This window comes from Ambystoma mexicanum, chromosome 2p (genome assembly GCF_040938575.1).
Source record: "Ambystoma mexicanum isolate Mex_15411 chromosome 2p, UKY_AmexF1_1, whole genome shotgun sequence".
NCBI lineage: Eukaryota > Metazoa > Chordata > Amphibia > Caudata > Ambystomatidae > Ambystoma > Ambystoma mexicanum.
Genome location: NC_090923.1, coordinates 1,006,426,586 through 1,006,448,231, shown reverse-complemented (window position 1 = coordinate 1,006,448,231; position 21,646 = coordinate 1,006,426,586). Strand labels below are relative to the sequence as shown.

Below are 21,646 nucleotides of genomic sequence, written 5' to 3'. Positions count from 1 at the left end.
AAATAAATGTTATTATACAGTGTACCTGTAACCCTAAACCCTACCTTCACCATCATGGGTGGCGAACAAGCTGGGTGTCATCTTTGAATTCTCTATATTCACCTGATATATGTGTATGTATATATTTTTCTCATGTCTCATCTCATGTAAATGTAAATGCTGTGCACTGTTGCCATGTTAACGGAGGGGAGGCTTGCGTATTGCAAATAATAAAACAAACAAAAAAACAATAAATTTCACTTTTAACTGAACTCCTGTGGTACTTTATACTTTCCCTGACCTTCCGCCAAAAATTAAATGTCTCAATTTGGGCTGCAAAGCTCGCAGACAACGGGGACAAAATTGGGGCACTTAGAACGCGCCATGCGGGCCGTGGCATTTGGGAGAGAAGCCAGTTCGCATTTGCACATTGAGGCGCACTACATAGAGGGATTCTAAACTTCAAGTTCTCACAGATGCCTATACTACGTGATGTTGCAAATAAAGAATGCGAAGGACAGTGGCTTTGATTTTCAGCTTGCGCCCAGATGAGGCCCACAAGTCGCACTGGAAGTATAAGGGTCTATTGTTTTTTGACCTTGAGACAGGGACCATACCGAAAGAACTACATTTGAAGGGGGTGCGCAATAACGTAAGAGACGATAAGGCAGATAATTCAAAAACTAGACCGAGTTTCATTTTAGTTCAGTATACGAAAAATCGTTGTCAAGAGCACGGTCCGTTTTACAGACTGCATTACGAAGAGACACAATGGACATTTCAAATATAATGTAAGTAAATCTTTACACGCTTTTATACCGGAATGAAGATTTAATGAATGGATGCATGAATAAATGAATGAATGAAGAGCTAGGAAAAGCAAGGAAAACGTGTTCGTAGTGGGCACATGGGCATGCAGGTCCACTGGTCTCACCGATCTCGGTCCTTGGCCCAGCAACTTTTCCCTGCACTGCCTACCTGCACTACGGGACTGTCTCTGTATCCTTCAGCCCCTTCTCCCGGCATTTACCTTGCACTTGCCACCAGCTGGCCCTATTATTTAATTTGTATTCAACTAACCATGTACAGCACTTTTTCCCCTCCCCCCTTCCCCATGCGCAATCAGAAAGACACCTGGCCTAGTAGGATCGTTGTCTGTCTGCCCTTGTTCCCCACCTGCCTTGTCGCGCCTTGAAACACTTGAGTATAGGCGCGTTACAAATGCCATATCATATATCATATCATTCCTCACGCATGTAGACTAACTGTCCTTTATCATTGTGTGTTGGCCTCGATTTATTTTGTTACTTTTTGCATTGATTTTAGAGCCGAACATACTCCATTGAACTATCCTTGCAAGCAAATAGTTTCTGATCGGCTGTAATAAATAAAATGAGTAATATTAATGAAGATCGGCTGGCAAGACTAATTATAATTTTTTTGTTTTCATAACAGGTATTTGCTCCCCTTCTGCTACTGCCATCGGTTTGAGACAGCAGCAGATGGCTTTTACAGTAGACACCTGCAGCTTCGTGTGAACAACGGAAGCACACTGACAATTTTATGGGACGATCGCCAAGGGCCCACATGCCCTTACGCTGTACTAGTGGCTAGAAGCAACATATCAACCTTTACGATGGACTAGTGCCTCGTTGATGGAACAGCCTTGCGGTTCACCGTGCTTCAAAAGTGCCTGTGTACAATGGCGGATACAGATAAAAGAAAATAAATGGCTTTCGGAATTCATATGGCAATTGCTGAATATTCTCTAAACATTTAATGTCAAATAAATGTACTTTACCAAATGTACCGTGTTGCTGTTTGATTTTAAAGTACAGTTTCATATTCCGAATTGTGGCGCGCTGTGTTGTGAGATGGTCTGTGTTGGTTTCCGGGTTCTGTGTGGAGTCGCGTAGAAGACGACTGGGCGCGTTTGCCTACGCAGCACAGTAACGTCACGGAGAGAGGCGGGGAATATGAATGTTTAGATAATGTCAGGCTCAGGGGTGAGGGAATTGATTTAGTGCCGCAGAAGCAGGTCAGCCAGGGCGATGCGGCAAGTGATAGGATTATCACAAAATGGCGGCTCCCTGGTGCCTGTTTTCACGTGCGTTTAATGGACGAAAACTCGGGTAAGGTCCATAGGAAAGTTTTCTAAAATCGAGCCACTTAGGCTTAATAAAACTTGGCCGACCTGTAGGGACAATAACATTTTTTACTAGACCATGCCTTTAACAGAGTGAAAACAGAGATTATTGATCAGCAGCAGAACAAGCAACATCTTGCCATTCGTATGCCCCAAACCCCGGTGTGCCCAATAAGGCCGCAACATTTCTGAGATGCTTTTGGTCTTGTGCAGAACAGTTGTGACCAAGCAGTTCAGGCTGTACTGCCCCTTTTGGGGTGACACCAAGCCTGAATTGCAGATGGTTTTCCCCTTTCTGTACTGACTTGGCAGGATGAAGAATGATGGTCTGGAGGGTTACTCGGAGCTATGACAGAGGTTAAGACTTTTCAAAACCATTCAGCTATCACTCTTTTTGTTTTGCTCCAGTTGGGCAGTAGCACAGAGAGCAAAGAGGTTTTGAAGAGATTTAGGGCAAGGAACGGCCTCCTCCACTGTGCTGATAGGAGGGTTTACATTCGAGGTAAGTGAAGTGACCTGGTATAGGAGGCAGGAACTCAAAAGCATCACAACGCCTTTGTGGAGCAGTGTCTGGGAGCAACAGCACTCTTTTATACATGCAAGGTTTAGACTAGTGAGGGGAAACAATACCTTTGTTTTTGAAACTTCTGATGAGGCCAGGAGCCTACTGGACACATTAGCTGGAGACACACAGTCACGTCAGATGACTTGGGAGGGACTGAGGCAACTGTAACTCTTGAGCAGTAATACATGCTCTGTCGAACAGCATGGAAATTGCCACTGCACTTACTGGAATCTTACTGTTGCTGAGGAGCGGGTGAGCAATGGGTTTGAAGCTCTAGGTTCTGCCTTTGTAGGGGTCGGAGTGGGTGGGGTTGAACTAAGAGTCTTGAATTGGATGAGATTTGCTTTTGTTGATGGGGTGCCTTCAGTGGGGCATGAAGGCAATGCTGCAACACCAGGCTCTTCGAGGGTGAAAGAGGGGGAATTTCTATAATTGTACTGTGTTTCATTTTGTGCAAAACTCATGGTGATTGTTTTAGAAATGTCAATATAAATATATTCTTTAAAAATTAGCGGGTTAATTCATAGAATTCAGCGCACAAGTGGCGCACGCGGCTGGCGCACAGTGTGCGCCTGCGGCAGTCTGCGCCAGCCGCATGCGCCAAAACCCATTTCGGCGCACAGCGTATTAATGGATTTTAACATCCCTAAGCAGCCTTGGCGCAGAGTGGCGCAGCAACCCTGCAGCAGGGCCAGTTACGCTCCCAACCCCGCGCACCATGAACAGCGCACAAATCCAGTACATGGCGCACAGGCCAGTGGACCAGCATACAGCCCCCCAACGACGAAAACGCGTGTAAAACTCCCCGCGCACCCCTCGGAATACACGTACCCCGCTCGCGCTAGGCCAATCGTGTGTAAAACTCCCCGCGCACCCCTCGAAATACACGTACCCTGCTCATTCGCGGGAAGTTTCACATGCGGTAGGCCCTGTGCGAGCGGGGTACGTCTATTTCTGGGGTTCGCGGGGAGTTTCACATGCAGTAGGCCCTGTGCAAGTGGGGCACGTGTAATTCTGGGGTTCGCGGGGACATTCACACGCGGTAGGCCCTGTGTGAGTGGGGTATGTAAAATTCTGAGGTTCGCGGGGAGTTTCACACGCGGTAGGCCCTGTGCGAGTGGGGTACGTGTATTACTGGGGTTCGTGGTACTTTTCACACGCGGTAGGCTCTGCGCGAGTGGGGTACGTGTATTACTGGGGTTTGCGGGAGGTTTCACACATGATAGGCCCTGTGCAAGTGGGGTACGCGTATTATTGGGGTTCACAGGGACTTTCACACGCGGTAGGCCCTGTGCGAGCGGGGCACGTGTAATTCTGGGGTTCGCGGGGAGTTTCACACGCGGTAGGCCCTGTGCGAGTGGGGTACGTGTAATTCTGGGGTTCGCGGTGAGTTTCACACGGGGTAGGCCCTGTGCGAGTGGGGTACGTGCATTACTGGGGTTCGTGGTACGTTTCACACGCGGTAGGCCCTGAGCAAGTGGGGTACGTGTATTACTGTGGTTCGCGGTACGTTTCACAGGCGATAGGCCCTGTGCGAGTGGGGTACGTGCATAACTGCGGTTTGCGGGAATTTTCACACGCGATAGGTGCTGTGCGAGTAGGGTACGCGTATTACTTGGGTTTGAGGAATGTTTCACACGCGATAGGCCCTGTGCGAGTGGGGCATGTGCATAACTGGGGTTTGTGGGAATTTTCACACGCGATTGGCCCTGTGCGAGTGGGGCACGTGCATAACTGGGTTACGCGGAAGTTTCACACGCGATTTTGCTGTCAGAGCGGGGAACGTGTATTTCGGGGGTGCGCGGGGACTCCTACACGTGAATTGGCAGGGTGGGTCCTCCCAGGTGTGCCCTCTACCCCTCCACGGCCCCTGCAGGCAGCCCACACCACAGGGGACTACCCTGCACCCCTGGTCATGTCCCGCAGGCAGCCCATCCATCATGGGCATGCCCCCCAGCCAAGCCACATGTCACCTTGCACTAGTGAGCACCAACTCATGTCCCCCAGCACCCCCACCCGCCCACCATTGACGGGCACCTGCCAGCAGGCCCCCACTCATGTCCCCCAGCACCTCCCCCCCAGCAGTGAGGGGCACCTGCCAGCAGGCCCCCATTCATGTCCCACTCATGTCCCCCAGCACCCCCACCCCCCAGCAGTGAGGGGCACCTGCCAGCAGGCCCCCACTCATGTCCCACTCATGTCCTCCTGCACCCCACCCCCCACCAGTGACGGCACCTGCCAGCAGGCCCCCACTCATGTCCCCCAGCACCCCCACCCCCCAGCAGTGAGGGGCACCTGCCAGCAGGCCCCCACTCATGTCCCCCAGCACCCCCAGCAGTGGGGGACACCTGCCAGCAGGCCCCCACTCATGTCCCCCAGCACCCCCACCCCCCAGCAGTGAGGGGCACCTGCCAGCTGGCCCCCACTCATGTCTGCCAGCACACCCACCCCCCAGCAGTGAGGGGCACCTGCCGGCAGGCCCCCACTCATGTCCCCCAGCACCCCTACCCCCCAGCAATGAGGGGCACCTGCCAGCAGGCCCCCACTCATGTCCCCCAGCACCCCCAGCAGTGGGGGACACCTGCCAGCAGGCCCCCACTCATGTCCCCCAGCACCCCCACCCCCCAGCAGTGAGGGGCACCTGCCAGCAGGCCCCCACACATGTCCCCCAGCACCCCTACCCCCCAGCATTGACGGGCACCTGCTAGCAGGCCCCCATTCATGCCCCACTCATATCCCCCAGCACCCCCACCCCCACCATTGACGGGCACCTGCCAGCAGGCCCCCACTCATGTCCCCCAGCACCCCCACCCCCCAGCAGTGAGGGGCACCTGCCAGCAAGCCCCCACTCATGTCCCCAGCACCTCCAGCAGTGAGGGACACCTGCCAGCAGGCCCCCACTAATGTCCCCCAGCACCCCCACCCCCCAGCAGTGAGGGGCACCTGCCAGCAGGCCCCCACTCATGTCCCACTCATGTTCCCCAGCACCCCCACCCCCCAGCAGTGAGAGGCACCTGCCAGCAGGCCCCCACTCGTGTCCCCCCTACATGAAGTAAAGATGCACAATCATGGCCCACTTCTACACCAAAATACCACAGCACGCCACCCGCAATGATTTCCCAATCCACCCCACACTGACATGCCTATCTCAAGACACAAAGCAAAAGTCAACTATGTACATCAACACATGTCCGTCACACACACACACTGGTTGTCATTGATTGTGTAAACCCACATTTTCACATGCATCAACCCAATGAGTGAATCCCACACATGGAACTATGAAAATGTATTATGTACAAAAATAAAGCAATGAAATGAAAGCATAACAAAATAGCAAACATGAAATGAAAACCATGTGCAAAAGATGAGTAAATGAAAAGTATAACCAATCCAAAGTAATCCTAAAGAAAAATATTCAAAACTCTCCCTCTACCAACGCAAATCCAAAGGAAACGTAAAAAGAAAAATCCATTGATCAATGGTTAAATCAAAAGAAAAAGTTCAAAATAATCCATTGTCCAACTATGTACAATCCATTGTCAAGGGTCCATGAGCCCAACGAAAGAAATGAAACCTACCTAACAAACTACCTAATAAAAAAACTATATACAAATGTGTGTGTGGCATAGTCCATTCACCACAAATCAAAGGAAAAGGAAACCTAACTAAAAACGATTTACAATGGCAGTGGGCTAGTACAACGGCTCACTTTTGGATGTCCCGAGCCAGGGCATCATCGAACTCCCGCTCAATGTCCTGGAGGCGATCCTCTTCCATGGCTCTGAGGGTTCGCAGGGACGATGACATGTTCACCTCCAACTCCCTGCGAATTGCCTCGAGGCACTAGACCCGCCTAAGGGCCCTTCGCATGGAGTTCTCCGCCCTGACCATTGTGAGCCGTGCCTTTTCCGCCCGCTGCCGCTCCGCATCCATGGCAACGCTATCCCAGCCAGGACAGGCTCAACACGGTCCCGGATAGCCACGTCCGCAGGGAGAGGAAGGCCAGTTGTTGTGCGCTCATCCCCTCTCTGAAAACGGGTCTGGACGTAGGCATCCCTGCTGGTACCAGATGATGCAGTGACAGGATCAGGGACAGGATTACACACAGGGACCTCCGCGGCTGCCTGTGCTGCCTCCTGTCCCTGCCCCTGCACTGCATCACTAGCACCAGTGGAATCCCCACCTCCAGACCCCGTGTACGTCCCTTCCGCGGCCTCCTCCTCCACCAAACCCCCCACCAACCTGGATGACTCAGTGCCATCTTCCTCCATCGGACCCTGTGGGGTCTCAGCTGCCCCTTCTGCTGCCGAGGAGTCCACCTCCGACCTCCGCCTCTTGGACCTACCCTCGGCAGCTGCGGCCTGGGACGCGGCACCAGACTCCTCACTCCCTGACGAGATGACAATCTGGGAGGGGAGCCAGGCCTTGCATCTCCGGCTGGTGGTGCGATCCCTGCCGCTGTGCTCCACAGCACCCTCTCCGCCCTCTTCATCAGTTGACGCTGCAGACAGGGAGAGATAAAACACAGGCATCAGAGCACTGTACAATGGACTGATACACACATGACAGTTGTACATGAGAGGCAGTGTCATACTTCAGACATGGCATCACACTCCCCAACACACATGTCATTTGTACTCACACACATGAGCAATTCCACAGCAATATTGCACCAGCCAGCACCATCCATATACATACAACAGCATGAGCATCCGAAGGTGAGCCTGACGTCACATGAAACACGGGGAGTGCACAACACATGCACACACGCCACCACACTTACATGCATGTGTACATGTCCACCAACTGTCACAGTGATGATATCGCCATCCATGTCACATCTGGCATTCAGCCTTCTACATGTCAGTGTCACATGCATCCAAGTTGCATCACAGTTGCACACTTGTCAAATACACACACATGCACATGTACACAGTGCAGATACATGCAGCAGGAACCACCATCCATGTGTGACACCACAACCATGCCAACGTACATACACAGAAATTCAAACATGTGTGCTCCCACACCTGCATTTGCCCAGCATGCTTACCAACACATACACCATCGATGTGTCTCACACCTGAGAGGACTCACATGTGGCAGCCTCACGCCCATGTTCATACACATCCCTACATGGCCCTACAAAAACACATGTGCAATCTGCACATTAGTGGCACACCACGACACACACAGCGTCCAATCAGTATGCATGTACACCTAACGCTCGACTCCAGACGGGTCTGCCTCTCAAGGACCTGGCGCTGGGCAAATTGCGTTCCAGGCCCCTCATTTGGTGGTCGGACAGGTGGCCCTGGCGCCCCTTGGCATCCACTGCCTTTGAGAGGCACCGGGCCTTGTTGAGGGTCCTGGACCTGAAGTCCTCCCAGCGCTTCTTGACATGATGTAAGTCGCGGACTGCCACCCCCTCCGCGTGGATGGCAGTCACGATGTCCATCCAGATCCTGGTCCGTCCTTCATAGTAGGTGCGCGAACTTCCAAAGAGGGCATCATACTGCCCCAGGACTTGCTCCACCAGGACACCAACTTCCCTGGCACTGAAGCTGGTGGCCCTCTGCCTCTCTGGCTGGGCGTTGCCAGTGGTGCCAGATGGTGTTGTGCCCGACATGGCAACACCAGATCAGGAGTGGGTGGGCAACTGGGTCCTGGGGCTGGGCTGTGGAGCGATGGTATCCCAGTCGGGAGTCTTCGGTTCCAGTAGGGGTGGTCACAGCAACTGCACCCCTGGCTGACGTGCAGGCAGCAAATAGCAGGGCACGTGGGCAGCAGGCAGTCAGGCAGCAGCAGATGGCAGGTGGGAGCGTGCTCGGGGCTCTGGGGGGCAGTAATTCGGCCTTCTGGGCAGGAGCGTGGTCTTCCGTGTGTTTTCGCGTGGCCAGCTTGATACGGAGTGATTTGGCACATGAAAAAAATTGCACGTCAGCGTGTAATTCGAGGAAAGGCCCATAGCGCGTAAACGCGTCTGTGACGTTACGTGCGCGGGCGTTTCCCTCGTGACGTGGGAATAGTGGTTCAGTGCGCGTGAAAAAACTGCACGTCCGCGTTTGAATGCGTGTAATCCGAGGAAAGGGCCTACGCGCGCAAGTGATGTGACGCGCGCGGGCATTTCCCTCAGCACGGGTTAAAGGTGAGCGGGGTTAGCAGTTCGCTGTACGTGCCTTTCGTGGAGACCGACGTGTGTTGCTGATTCGTGTTGTTTCGCGCGCCATTACAACTTCACAGCTATCAAGGACATATCTCTTCTTTTGGCGGGGGTATTGGCTACGCGTGTTTTTCTGCATCGCGCTAGTCAGACGGTGAGTCGCGCACGCTATTTTTCCCACTGCGGGTGCCCCTGTGTATCACACCCATTTATGAGGTCATAGTAGCCTGCGTGTCCCACGCGTATGTGTTTTTCGTGTTACTGGGTGCCATCACATACTGCAGGAGGTTGATTCCACGCACGTAGGCTGCAGGGTTGCATGCACAGTTTTACTGCAGTTTTGGGGTGCCTGAGCATTGCGTGACCCGTCACTACATCACCGGGGTCACATACAGCCTTGCAGGTGCAGGGGGCTGTTAACATCTTGCATCCCACCCCCTTCACCCTAATTGCCCAGGTCAATTGTAGTGTAATACTCCGTCTGTGCCGGCACTACTACATCTGTGCCATGGTTGGTAGGCCACCAAAGGTGAGGGCCGCCTCAGCTGGGCGTACCCCTCATGGCGGGCGTGGTCAGGGCTGTGGCCGGGGTGACCAGGGAGTAGGGGGACTCCAGGGTGTCCAGGGTGGCCGCAGAGGGGGAAGAGGCAGGGGTGCGCCACTTAAGCACGATGTTGTGCCATGTGTCGGTGCAGTCATGCCACCACCCCCTATGGTTCCGGGAGATGCAGCTTCTGCATCTGGCACTGGCGCCTGTGTGACCCGGCAGTCCGTTTCATCGACTGCCACGCGCCCAAGGGTAGTGGTAGTTGCAGGTGCAGCTGTGGACACCACCACCCAGGCTCAGGGTCTGCCAGCGTAGGTTGCGTTGGCACTTGAAGAGCCCTTGGAAGATTCCCAACCGGCCAGGAGGGAAACCGTAGGGGCACGCAGGGCTGCCCTGACCAAGACACGTGTCCCTGGGGCAGTTATGTCATCTGCTGCCCCGAACAGCCGGGTGTTGGCAAATGCAGGGGCAGATGCACCCAACAACACCCCGGTTGTGAGTCTGCCAACCAGGACAGTTGCGGTCAATGACCCTGCCACAGCGGATGTTGCTGTGCAGGGTCCATTAGAGGGCACCCAGCTGCCACTGACACAAGTCAGGCCTTTGGTCGTCCCTCCACCTGCCACTCCCTTGGCTCAATCCACCGAACCCACTTGCCATACTGATCAGGGCGGCATTAGCCAGCCAGGGACTGCGCCACAATCCAAGAGGAGGAAGGTTGCACCTGCAGCACAGGCTGGGACCCCACACACAGCCACGACCTCCTGCACGTCGAGGAAAAAGCCTTTCTGCAAACAGGAATTGGACTTCCTTGTGGACTACGTGCGGGACCACAGCCGTGACATGCTAGTGGGTGCTAATTGTCAGACTACGGCTGCCCACCGTGATACCCACTGGAAGCAAGTTGCGGAACATGTGAGTGCATTCGGCCATGAGGTGCGCACGGCGCAAGAGTGCAAAAAGCTGAATGACCTCAAACGCAGCGCTAAGGCTAAGCGTGCCTCAAATTACAACTTGACTCTGGTGACTGGCAGTGGGCCTGCACCAGAGGAGGAAGACCTCACTCCGCATGAGTAACTCGTTGCGGAGTTCATACCATCTGAATCGGTCGAAGGAGTGGGAGAGATGGCGGACTTTGATGCCCAGTCCAGTGAGTGTTGATGAGTGTTTGTCAAGGACGTGTGTGTTTTACTTGTGTGATGTGTTGTGCATGACTGCCACTACATGTCACGTGTACATGGTTCTGATGTGCAAGTAATGCAATGCTTCCCTGATGCATGTCTACTCTGCTGGATGGTGGACATGTGGAGCAGACGGGACTGTCCGCATCACCACTATTGCACCCTAATCACATGCTGGTTACCAGTATGCCCCTCCGGTCCATGTTCCAGCTCACTGGCACTTCTGCATGTAGCGTGGGGTGACCTTCCTCTCAGCCCAGGGACTATGCATAGCATGACTGACGTGCATGTGTCCTCTGCCTGTAAGCGGGTACTCAATGTAGGCATGCTCCCTTGCCCCTCAACCCCCCACTCTGCAACCCAATTCCACCTTAGCACTGGTCTGCTACAATATTGCCGTTGGGTACTTCTCTGTTCATGCCTACTGTGTACATGCTAACATCCAGCGGCCAATCTGCCAGACATATGCTGTGTGGTACATCCTTAGTACTTGATGCAGGGTGTCTCACTTGGACTGTGCAGAGGTCAGATGCCCCGCAGGGACATGAGTGCCCATTCATGCTTCATGTGCATTCCACGCATGCCCCTATGTGTCCATGACTGGATGATCACTGTAATACAAGTCCTGGATGACCTACATTGTATGGCATTTCATCTGCCTTTCCATGTCAACTGTGGCTCAGTACTGCGTTGCACACATGTTTAGGGTCTGACAATCTGTGTGGGTCACAGGCCTCAGCCTGTTTAATGGCCAATGACTCTGTCCAACTGGTGCAGTGTCTTCTTCACCCGTGGGTGTACTCCAGAGGTTTCCTCATGTGTCCTGCTTACTGTCCCATCATCATTTGCAGTGTTTGACTCACAGTCACTTGACTCACATGATGCTGTTGATGCTAGTCAACACTGTCTGTCAATAGACAGGTCTATGGTCAGCCTTTTGATAACATGCTAGGGATCCCTGCTTTTGCACTTGGGGGGAGGGGTGGTTTGCTTGTAGACATGCTACCCATTGAATGCACATTGCACGTGATGCCTGAAGTTGACCTTGCACTGCCTTCACATTTTCTGACACACACCATGAAGTCCTTGTACATGTAGATAGTGAGTAACATACATATTTGCTGCACTGCATAGACCCACTTCAGTGCAAACTGCCACCTTTCAACAGGTCTAATCACTGAAGCAATTTCAAGTTGACCCAGCATGCATGCCAGGTTCTATTTTGTGTGTCGCATGTCTGCCTGATGTGTTTGGTGTCGGCGTGTGTGTGTGTTGTGTGCTTCTAACATGTGTAGTGAACTTTTATCTCTCTATTTTAAAGATGATGATGCAATGGAGCCGGAGGATGGTGTTGTCATGCCAGGCACAGGGTTGTTATCACTACATCAACCCAGCACAAGTGGGGGTTGTGGGGTGGTAGGCCATGAAAACCCCCAAGTGCTACAGTCCATCTTGTCTCTGGCTGCCTATGAGTCCAGCCCTGATGAACACTCTGACAACCATGTCGAGTTGGATGAGCATCAGGTCCATATGTCAGGGGTGAGTGATTCTGATTTGGACACTCCTCTGTCCGTGACACCTGCACTGAGGGGTCAGACAGTCTTGGAACCTCCGCCCGTGGTGGATCGGGACACAGGGTCACCCTCCACACCAGTCACTGATGTGCCTGGGACATCACGTCAACAGGGGCATGTAATCGTGCAGCGCGGGCGGTGCCAACACAACAAGGACACCCGGTCCTTGGGTCCCGCAGGGGTCAAGCCCAGCAATGAGGTCGCCGCGCGCAACCGCAGTATACTGAGTGGGAGCAAGACATGACTGCCAATTCTGAACGGCAGGGGGCAGCAATGGAGAACATCGCTGAGAGCATGGAGCGTGTGGCCCGATTCGTGCTCCCCCTTGCTAGGCAGGTGCTTCTCCAGCAGCAGGCGGGCGGTCCACGGCCCGCTCGCTCAGACTGGGCATGGCGGCCTCAGACAGGGCACGCCAGGCTGAAATGTCGTCTCTGCGTCAAGCAATTGCTGCTCACGCAGAGGCATACATGGAGGCCCTGAGGGAGGAGTATGCTTCCCTCAAGATCCACTCTGGGTGTCCTTCTGATGTCCCAGAGGGAGCGGGCAGAAGAGGGGTGGTTTGCACAGCTTGAGAGTACCATCTCGGCTGAGCTACATGCTTGCCGGGAGGTGCAGCGGTTGTCCAGCCAGGCATTGCAGGAGGAACTCTGTGTTACACGTGCTACCTTGCAAGAGGAAGCACGTGTATCACAGGAGGTTCTGCATGCAGACCTACGTGTCATCACCACACAGAACCAGGCTCACCCGTCCAGCAGACTTGCTGCCGACGCGGGGCAAGCTGCGGCTAGGCGTGGTCATGCTCCTGTGCCACATCCTCCTTTCCAGGAAGAGCCAGACTCGGCGACAATCTATCTCCCACATAGGTCAGGCTGTGCAGGCATTGAGCCAATGGAGTTTTTTTTTCCTCAGTATCATCGCATGTGGGTGTTGAGCAACACCCTGTACCTCCCCCCTCCTGGGTGCCTCCTCCCCCGGGTCGTATGTGGCCATTTTTGATTTTTCTTTTAGTTTAGTTAGTTAAGCTTCTGTTTGATAGTTAGTTTAAATAGGTAATGTAGGTTTTTCATAGTTAGTGTAATTAGTTAATATAGTTTAGAATTGCTTGTCTATTGTGCTTTCATGTGACGGTGTGGTGCTTTGTGGCTTTTGAAAGCATCCACTGTCTGTTCCAGCTGGGCCCTTCAAGCCTGTCTTGTGTATGTGTTTGCTGCTTGGGGTCCTTGACTCACATATGCCACTCCTGCTTCCCTTATCCATGGGCTCGCAAGAATGGTTCGGTGTAACAGCCTATTACACAAGGGCTTTGGACTGTCATATATGTGGCATGTCTGCTGCTGTGGAACTTGTGTTAACACCCCTAGTGGGGATGATTGGGGTGTAATTGACCACTGTTCTTCTTTTGCTAGATGGGGTGTTTCATGATTCATGTGTACATTCATTGATATGCATTGTGTAGTATGTTTCTTATCTTTACTGTACATGTGCTTGTTGCAATTCATGCCGTAGATAGTGTGTTCCACACTTTGACTGTGAAAGACGGACTGATGGTGTGATTTCTGATGTACGTCTCTGACATGGTCCAGTCATGAAATGCCTGAAGAGACACACACAGATGAATCTAAAGCATTAATCATGTGTTTCATGGCCTTTCTGCAGGGGGATGAGCCTCCAGACCACCTTTGCCAGCAGACATGGGCCATTGGGCGTCTGGAATCTGGACACGTTTGGTAGTGCCGACATGCGCATGTGTGCGCAAGCAGAGGCACAGGGATTGCGATCATACATCCGAAAACTGCTGACGTGTTTCAAGGGACTCCAGGCAAGGTGAAAAGCACAGGGGGGTCTCAACACAGAAAACCTTCCACCAGGCCAGTTGCACATGCATGCTTAGTAGCAGCACTGACGGTGGACTTGGACAAATATTGGTGTTGAAGTGCACAACACAGCTCAGATGTGTTAGTGGACTGATGGCTAGTTGATGGGAAAGTTGTCTGGGGCACCTGCAGGGGCAGTGGCACATACCCTCCGGTCCACCATGGTCCATTGAGGCGCTTGTATTAGCCATGTAGCGTTCCGAGACATGGAAAGAAGCAGCTCACAGGGACAGACAGCAAGGGACAGACTCGGGTGCAGTGCATTTCATTTCCAAGTAGAATTTGAAACATGCACTGCCTACTTGATTTTGGTCATGGTGGCACACGACTTGTTCTGAAGTCAGACCTTGCTATATGCGTTGGTCTGCTTACCCAGGGAACATTGCATGTTGTGTGAATCGTGACACATTGGTGTTCCATTTGCCACGCACCCACCGGCGCCTGACTTACTGCATTGACTGTGTATGAACCATCACAGGGGTAATGGTACGTATGGGTACGAAGCATCCACACAAGATTGTCTGTTTGTAGAGTAGTTTGTTACTTTGGGGCATATTTGGTGGTGTGTGTGTGTGTTTTGGGCACGCACAGATTATTAACTGTGGCTCTCTTTGCAGCATTGAACTGCTCCTGTTACCGGACCTGAGAGTGCGCAGGCAGGAGGCCAGCACTCACCCCAGAGATACGTTTCTCTTTGACTTCCATTTGAGTAATTTGCTATGTGCATGATGAACAAGTTTGGTCTAATTGTGTATGTGTTAATGTGAGTACTACATTTTTGTGCATTCCCTACTTTCCCGTGTCAATCCTACTCCTCTCTCCTGCCCCTCATTCCGGTTATCCAGTATGCCAATGCCTGTCCCGACTGCATATCCCTGACCCTCCTTCCCCACCAGGGTCTCAGAGGCCTGTGTGAGTTTGACCTTGCAGGAACCCAGACCACGGTGGGGGTGGTTGGTTCGTGCCACTCCTGCACCTGTACACGGGAGCTGTGACAGTACACATCCGTTCGTGGTGCATCATTCTATGTTATGTACCACACATGGTCCACATCCTGTTGTGACATTGTTTTGCTGTGCTACCTTGGTTGTTAACATCATTGTGGTAGTATTTGGCCTTTGTGGCGTACTGCTACTTCAAGTCATTTACTGGAGGCTGTTCTGGTTTGTTTTACTGCCTGCAGGCTATTTGCTTGGCTTCTGTGTTGGCCTGCTTTGAGTTCTCTTGGATTTAGTGCTTTTGCAAATCAAGGTGGCCTCTGAGGGTGCTGGCAACTTTTTACACACAAGGTGGGAGATGGCGACAAAGGGGAAGGGTGATCCCGTGGCCAGGTAAAATGAAAGGATGAAGGCTGAATACCCCGGGTGCAGTTGTTCAGTGGGTCGTAGTGATTTGTGAGGGAGGGGGGGGTTGTTTTGTTGTTGATAGTTGCCTTGCCCTGCAGTGTGATGGGCACCCTGACATTGTAATTGTGGTATCCTATGTACATGATGTATTCTGCTGATCAATGCCTGTTCATGTGTTGTGTTTACCTTTCAGGTGTGAGGGGATAGTTGTGGTTTGACATGCTGGGGTATACACATGGTGAATGTTCACATGTGATGTGTAGAGGACACTGATGGTCAATTGATTGCACATGCATATGTTGAGTGCATGTCCCTACTGACCCACACACTCGCACTATAATCCACTACATGTACAACCACCCTTCCATGTCCACGTGTACACTGTGTTTGCCTTCTGGTGCCCACTGTGTCCCTGCAGCACATGTTCTATGACCAATTGTGGATCCTGTACATGCCTAATTTGCTTTTTGATGTAGTTTGTCGCTTAGATGTGATGCTCAGGGTGTGCATCACACACAATGGCTGTTCACTGTGCTGTGCGCTGAGCAGTGTGTTGCAGGAGGTGCACACGGCACACAGAAGCTGAAGTGTTGATTTTGCAATGTACATTGTGCATGTAGATAGGCATTCATTGTTATGTTACAACTACAACTTTTGGAATGCATTTGGGTATGACTTATTTTGGGCGGGAGCTTGTTGGTCAGTCATTTCATCTGATTCCATGTCAGGCATCATTGTCTGATGCCAATTTACATTTTTCACATGGCAATGTGTACCTTATTGGTACTGTGTTGGTGTATGGCTATTGCTTGCCATGTCATGTTGTGGTTTGGGAGGGTTTGAGTGACATACCAGTGATAGTCATGGCCTGTTTTGCAGGTCTGTGTGATTCACACCTTGCATGTGTGCCTTTTGGTCACACAGGATTGTTTTTGTTTAAGTAGCTAGGGATGCACACAATGTGGCAATTCCATGGCAACAATCTCAGGGTGGTAAGGCTGTGACAGTTGACTGTCTCTTTGTCATCATCGATTGTCACCTGGTATGTGCCAGGCCTGTGTGCACTCCGCAGAGTTGGGAGTTTAGGTGAAAAATGTGGCCACAAGCTGGGTCCGGGCTGCCTCGCCACGTGCCCTATTCCCTTCCACGGGCAGCGCCTGTGCCTGCGGTTGGGGATGTGGGGGCACCACCATGTCCACCGGTACGCCCTGCCGTGTTGCAACATTGTGCAGGACACATGCTGCCACAATGATCCTGCACACTATTGGGAGTGCATAGAGTAGCTGCCTGCCAGAGCGGTCAAGGGAGCGGAAGTGTGACTTGAGCACTCCGAATGTGCGCTCCACTATGGCCCTGGTTGCAATATGGGCCGCGTTGTATCTTACCTGGGGTGGTGTGGTGGGGTTCCGGATTGGCGTCATCATGTGGTTGCTCAGAGTGTAGGCACTGTCCCCTGGAGAGGTGACAATGGTTGTGATTATTGGGGTTTGTGTATTTGTGTGTGTGTGTGTGACATGCATGCATGTGCACAGGCATTTGTACTCACCTAGGAGCCATGTGTCGCCATGCTGCCCAGCTTCCAGGGCCCGGCTCAGGGCGGACATCCTGTATATGAAACTGTCATGGGTGGAGCCAGGGTAGTTTGCATAGACAGAGGTGATGATTCCCTTTGCATCGCATACCACCTGTACATTGATGGAATGCCAGTGCTTGCGGCTTCGGTAGATGTGCTCAGGGGCCTTAGGTGGACGTAGGGCCACATGGGTGCAATCTATGGCACCGAGCACTTTGGGGAAGTGTGCCACCCTGTAAAAGTCCTGGACAACGGCCTGCCTTTCTGCGGGTGTTCTGGGCATGTATATGTGCCTGCGGACTGAGGGGCGCGCTGTCATGATTGCCAAGACCTGGTGTAGGCAGCGTGACTGTGTGGCCTGTGAGACCCCTCCCCCCACTATGCAGTAGCCCGTTGAAAAGACCCAGTGGCCAAAAAATGCAGGACATTGAGCACCTTCTCCAAGGGGCTCAATGCTTGGGAGCAGAGGGTGGGGGATGTAAGGTCATCTTCCCACTCCCTGACCAGGTCTAGGATGATACGGGGTGGAAACCTATACCTGCCATAGACCTGATCGTCAGGCATCCCAAAAAGGCTTGTCCGTGGTGAAAAAATGCATGCCCTGGCTATTCTCCTCCTCCTGCAGTGTCCCATGATCAGTGCTGCGACAAATGGGGCATTCATCGTAGCTGTATATGCGTGCTTGTTGTTTGCATGCACTTTTATACTGTGCGCGGGGACGCTTCCGCCTGCCTTCGTGTGGCAGACATGTTGACGCCTGTGGACGTCTTTTGCCGTGCGCGGGTTTCCCGTATTCGAATCCATGAATACGGGTTGTTCGCGTGCGTGTGGGCGTTCCGTGTTGTTCCCTGCAGTACTTCCCCTGTTACGCCTTCTTTTTCACGCGTTATTCCCCATTCCGCGTGTTACGTCCACTTTTGTTGTGTGCGCCGTGCTATGCGCGCTTTTGCTGTGCGCGTAGCGCACACCATTTGTTGACGTGTGTGCCCGTCTGCGCCATGCACGGATTTGGCACACAACCAGTGGGAAACAAGCGCAACGCCTTCCTTGAATCGCACGCGTGCGCTTGCTTTCTCACGCTTGCGCCACCTTGCGCCTGCTTGCGCTGGGGTTTTCGGCGCACGTTTGTTCCATGAATCGGCCCCTAAATGTATTCCAGGGGTGGAAATATCTCAAGCTCCAATCAGAAGACTACATCCATTAATAAATGATAGAGGCCATCCCTTCAGTGGCATAAGTTCTTGAATCCAGCCACCTCATTCATATGAGTCTTATCTAATCTTGGTCTGCGCGGGCCGTGGACATCCTGTGCTGGCAGAGCCATGACCAATCATGGCCACATCTGTACCATACACATTCTTTAATAGGAATAATATTTGGCTGGAGGACTTCACACTGGCTTATGAACAGGGAAAGCCGGGAGACTCATCACCTGAGTACAGCTGTGCTGTGCTCCCTACAATTGGTTAAAGGATGTTGCCAACCAGAGGGGACTACTCACAACCAGCTAAATGAAGTTATTTGCATACTGAAAAGAGGGTGTATAATGTAAGCATTGTGTACCATCCCACAGAAAGCACATCTGTATTCACATCCATGATGAGTTCTGTGTACCAGCGATGACAAAAGTGAAACATGACTGGCACATTGCCTCTAACATGAAGCAGATATAGGCCGGCCTTTATGAGTAAACATTAGTGTTCAGCAGAATTATCCAACATTTTGTCAATTGTGCCTTTTTAGGGCATGCTACATTGCACACTTGCTCGCTTTCAGCTGGCTTGTTTGGCTATGAGGCACACACCTGCTCCACATGTGTGATATTATGATTGAGTATAAAACCATCTTTGTTTTGGTAAGGTTAGAAATATGAGATGCCTTTTGTTGCCATATGTTCAGATGTGACCCAAAGGTCCAAACCTAGACAGTGCATAGTTTATATAAGTTGTTTTGTGCAGCACATAAGCATGTATAAGGTTGAGTGCACAGTGTACATATTTTATTTCAGGTCTGTAGGCCTCACTGTATTTATACATGGACCCTTGCACTCACCTTTAGCCCTGAGACGCCAGTGATGAGAACCTCGTCTGCTGACTTCACAATATTTTTTAGAAATCCACCCAGGATCTCCTTCTTGTTCTTTCCCCGAACACTGAGCTGCAAGACAAGTCAAGAATTAACTGTGTGAAAACCAGGGAATGAGAAAAGAAGGGGGCAACAAAAAGGGATGTCTGGAGAAATAGTTAGAGATAATCAGAAAAGAGTAACTATCACTGTTCTTTGCAGTAAAATGGATACTCAATGTACAGCAATCATTGTCAAAAAGCTGGGCTATAGGGGTACAGGCAGTTTACTCGGAGAAACTAAATCTGGATCTAGGGGCGATTAACTTTCAAGTCAGCAAATAATATATTTATATTCCAATGACCATAGACAAGCAGTTCAAAAACATTGCAAATTGTATGAGAATGTTAAAAGGAGATTGAGAGGAGGGCTACAGGCTGAAGACACGTTAGTGTATCATGTCTACCTAAAGGAAATGGAAGAGTGTTACTCTTGAAGAGCTCACCAAAAGCCGTCAGTCTGGGATGTTAATGCTCAGGGAACTTTGGGAGGGAATGATTATGTGCAGAGGCAGTGAGGGTGACAGATGTGTCCAGAGGCAGGGGTCAGTTTGGATAAATGGGGGCAAAGTAGGAAACATTTGCAGTTCATGAAATTATATTTCTTCGGTAGAACAAGGAAAGGAGGAGGGAAGGCAAAAAGCACATGGCAACTATTTCTAGTAAGGTTCTATAATTTGGTGTAAGACAGGAGAGGGATGATGAACTATAACTTGGAACGATACAACATTCGGACAGGATAATGTTATGGAGAGAAATTCACAATAATCAATGTCCATGCCGTACTACCACTCTCAAAATACTTTCTTTTGAAATGTTAAAGGCTTACAGCACAAGTACCAGCATAATTCCATGCTTTGAAGTCATAAACAGGAACATGGCCGGAACCATGGGATCAGGGAATTCTACACAGTGAGATCCATACCTCTCAGTCTTTGGCGAGGCAATAGGGTTAACAATGTTCAATGGGTAGGAAATGACAATAAGAGATCATACTCTTTTTTCACTGCAGCTCAATCATCTTTCTTTGAAATAGAGCACTGTGGGTAACTCTTCTACGAGATTTCAGATCACTCATCAATAATGGTTGCAATGAAGGGATGGAGAGAAGGCCCTCTAGAAACTGGGGCATAGCAAAGGTCCTTAATGTAGCAGAGGAAAGGGAACAGCATTTCTGAAAACTCAGCGGGAACCATTGAGAAGAGGTAATAGAGAAAGAGTAGGAGTTACAGAGGAATGAAGAATAATTCTTACATGTTTTATACCGGGTCTCCCAGGGGGTGATGAAAAAAATGAACAAATTCAGAGCATCCAAAGGAAATGAGTACATCTACAATTGCCCCAGAGTGCCTTGAATGATTTTGAGGGTAAAGGAGAGAAAATGTTAACACCACTTCACATGAATGATGATGACTTCAATATATTGGTCCATATGATCCTCAGCATGAAGGGTTTGGAATTTAGAGGGGAAACTAAAAATAGCAGAACGATTGCATGGTATCTGTACACCTCAAAGAGAACAGGCACCAGATAAGGGTAAAATACTTCTGAAAGTTCTGAACCTAAAGACTATAAAGTGGGGCAAAATCAAAAATTAAGATGCCATCAAACCAAGTACCGCAGGAAAAAACACTGGAACCAAATGGATTTGAGACAAAATCCCTCAATGTGAGGCAGGAACCACCTGTGGAAAAGGCTTTTCAGTATTTTTAACAGAAACAAAGAAGAGGGAGCACTGCCACACGATCAGAGAAATGATTATCACTGTCTTTATTCTTTTTTAAAAGGCAAGGAAGGAAAGCATTTTATTTCCTGTAGAGTCATCTCAGTGTTTAAGACTGAAATGAAGACAACTGCAAGCATTTCGTCAATCACCTTCATAAGATAATTAAGAAGGTGGACAGCATGGACATGTTTGTTTGCCATGAAGGTGCCTTCATGGCAAACAAATCTACAGGGCTGAACTTGATGAAATTATATAATGTAATTCAGGCCGCCGAAGACAAAGAACGATCATATAATTGTGGAAGCACTCGTCATTGAGAAAACATTTGATTCAATTTGAATCAGAACTTTTATTTGCACTGTTGTAAAAGATTGGGCAGTTAGAGGGAATTATCAGATGGATTAAGGTGCTTGTTTGTTTATACATCCAAAGTACTATCAGATTTCTCCTGCCTGTTACAACTGGAGAAGGATTTCTGTAAGTACTTACAGTGAAGGTAGAGAGCCCTGCATGTAAATACATTTAGAAAATTGCACAGAGGGGGCTAGATACATTTGCACTCATGTGGTAAAAGGGCCCCTCTGCGCAATTTTAGTCACTTGCACTGCGCACTACAAAAGAAAGACTTAAACATCGACAAAATTGCCTTTACACCTTTTTGCACTTGATATTGCAAACATGTAAATGCCACCTGCAATTAACGTAACACGGGCAACATTTAGAATAACTTCCTGTGGAATCTTCCTACTTTCAGTATGTGCAAAAGGGGCAGATTCCATTGGTTATACAGCAGTTTGAAAATGTCATACTTGTGCAAATCCAAGAGTTTTTTAAGGCAGGGCGGGT

General features: G+C 50.7%; 1 protein-coding gene across 4 annotated transcripts in view; it reads right to left on the bottom strand.

The window, feature by feature from the left end:
• SNX32 (sorting nexin 32) overlaps positions 1 to 21,646 on the bottom strand; it is a 490,023-nt gene that overhangs the window by 211,499 nt on the left and 256,878 nt on the right. For all 4 annotated transcript variants that reach the window (XM_069644826.1, XM_069644829.1, XM_069644825.1 and 1 more), the window contains one exon: positions 19,004 to 19,108. In XM_069644826.1, coding sequence (XP_069500927.1) covers positions 19,004 to 19,108 — 105 coding nt within the window. The remainder of the gene's footprint in view (positions 1 to 19,003; positions 19,109 to 21,646) is intronic.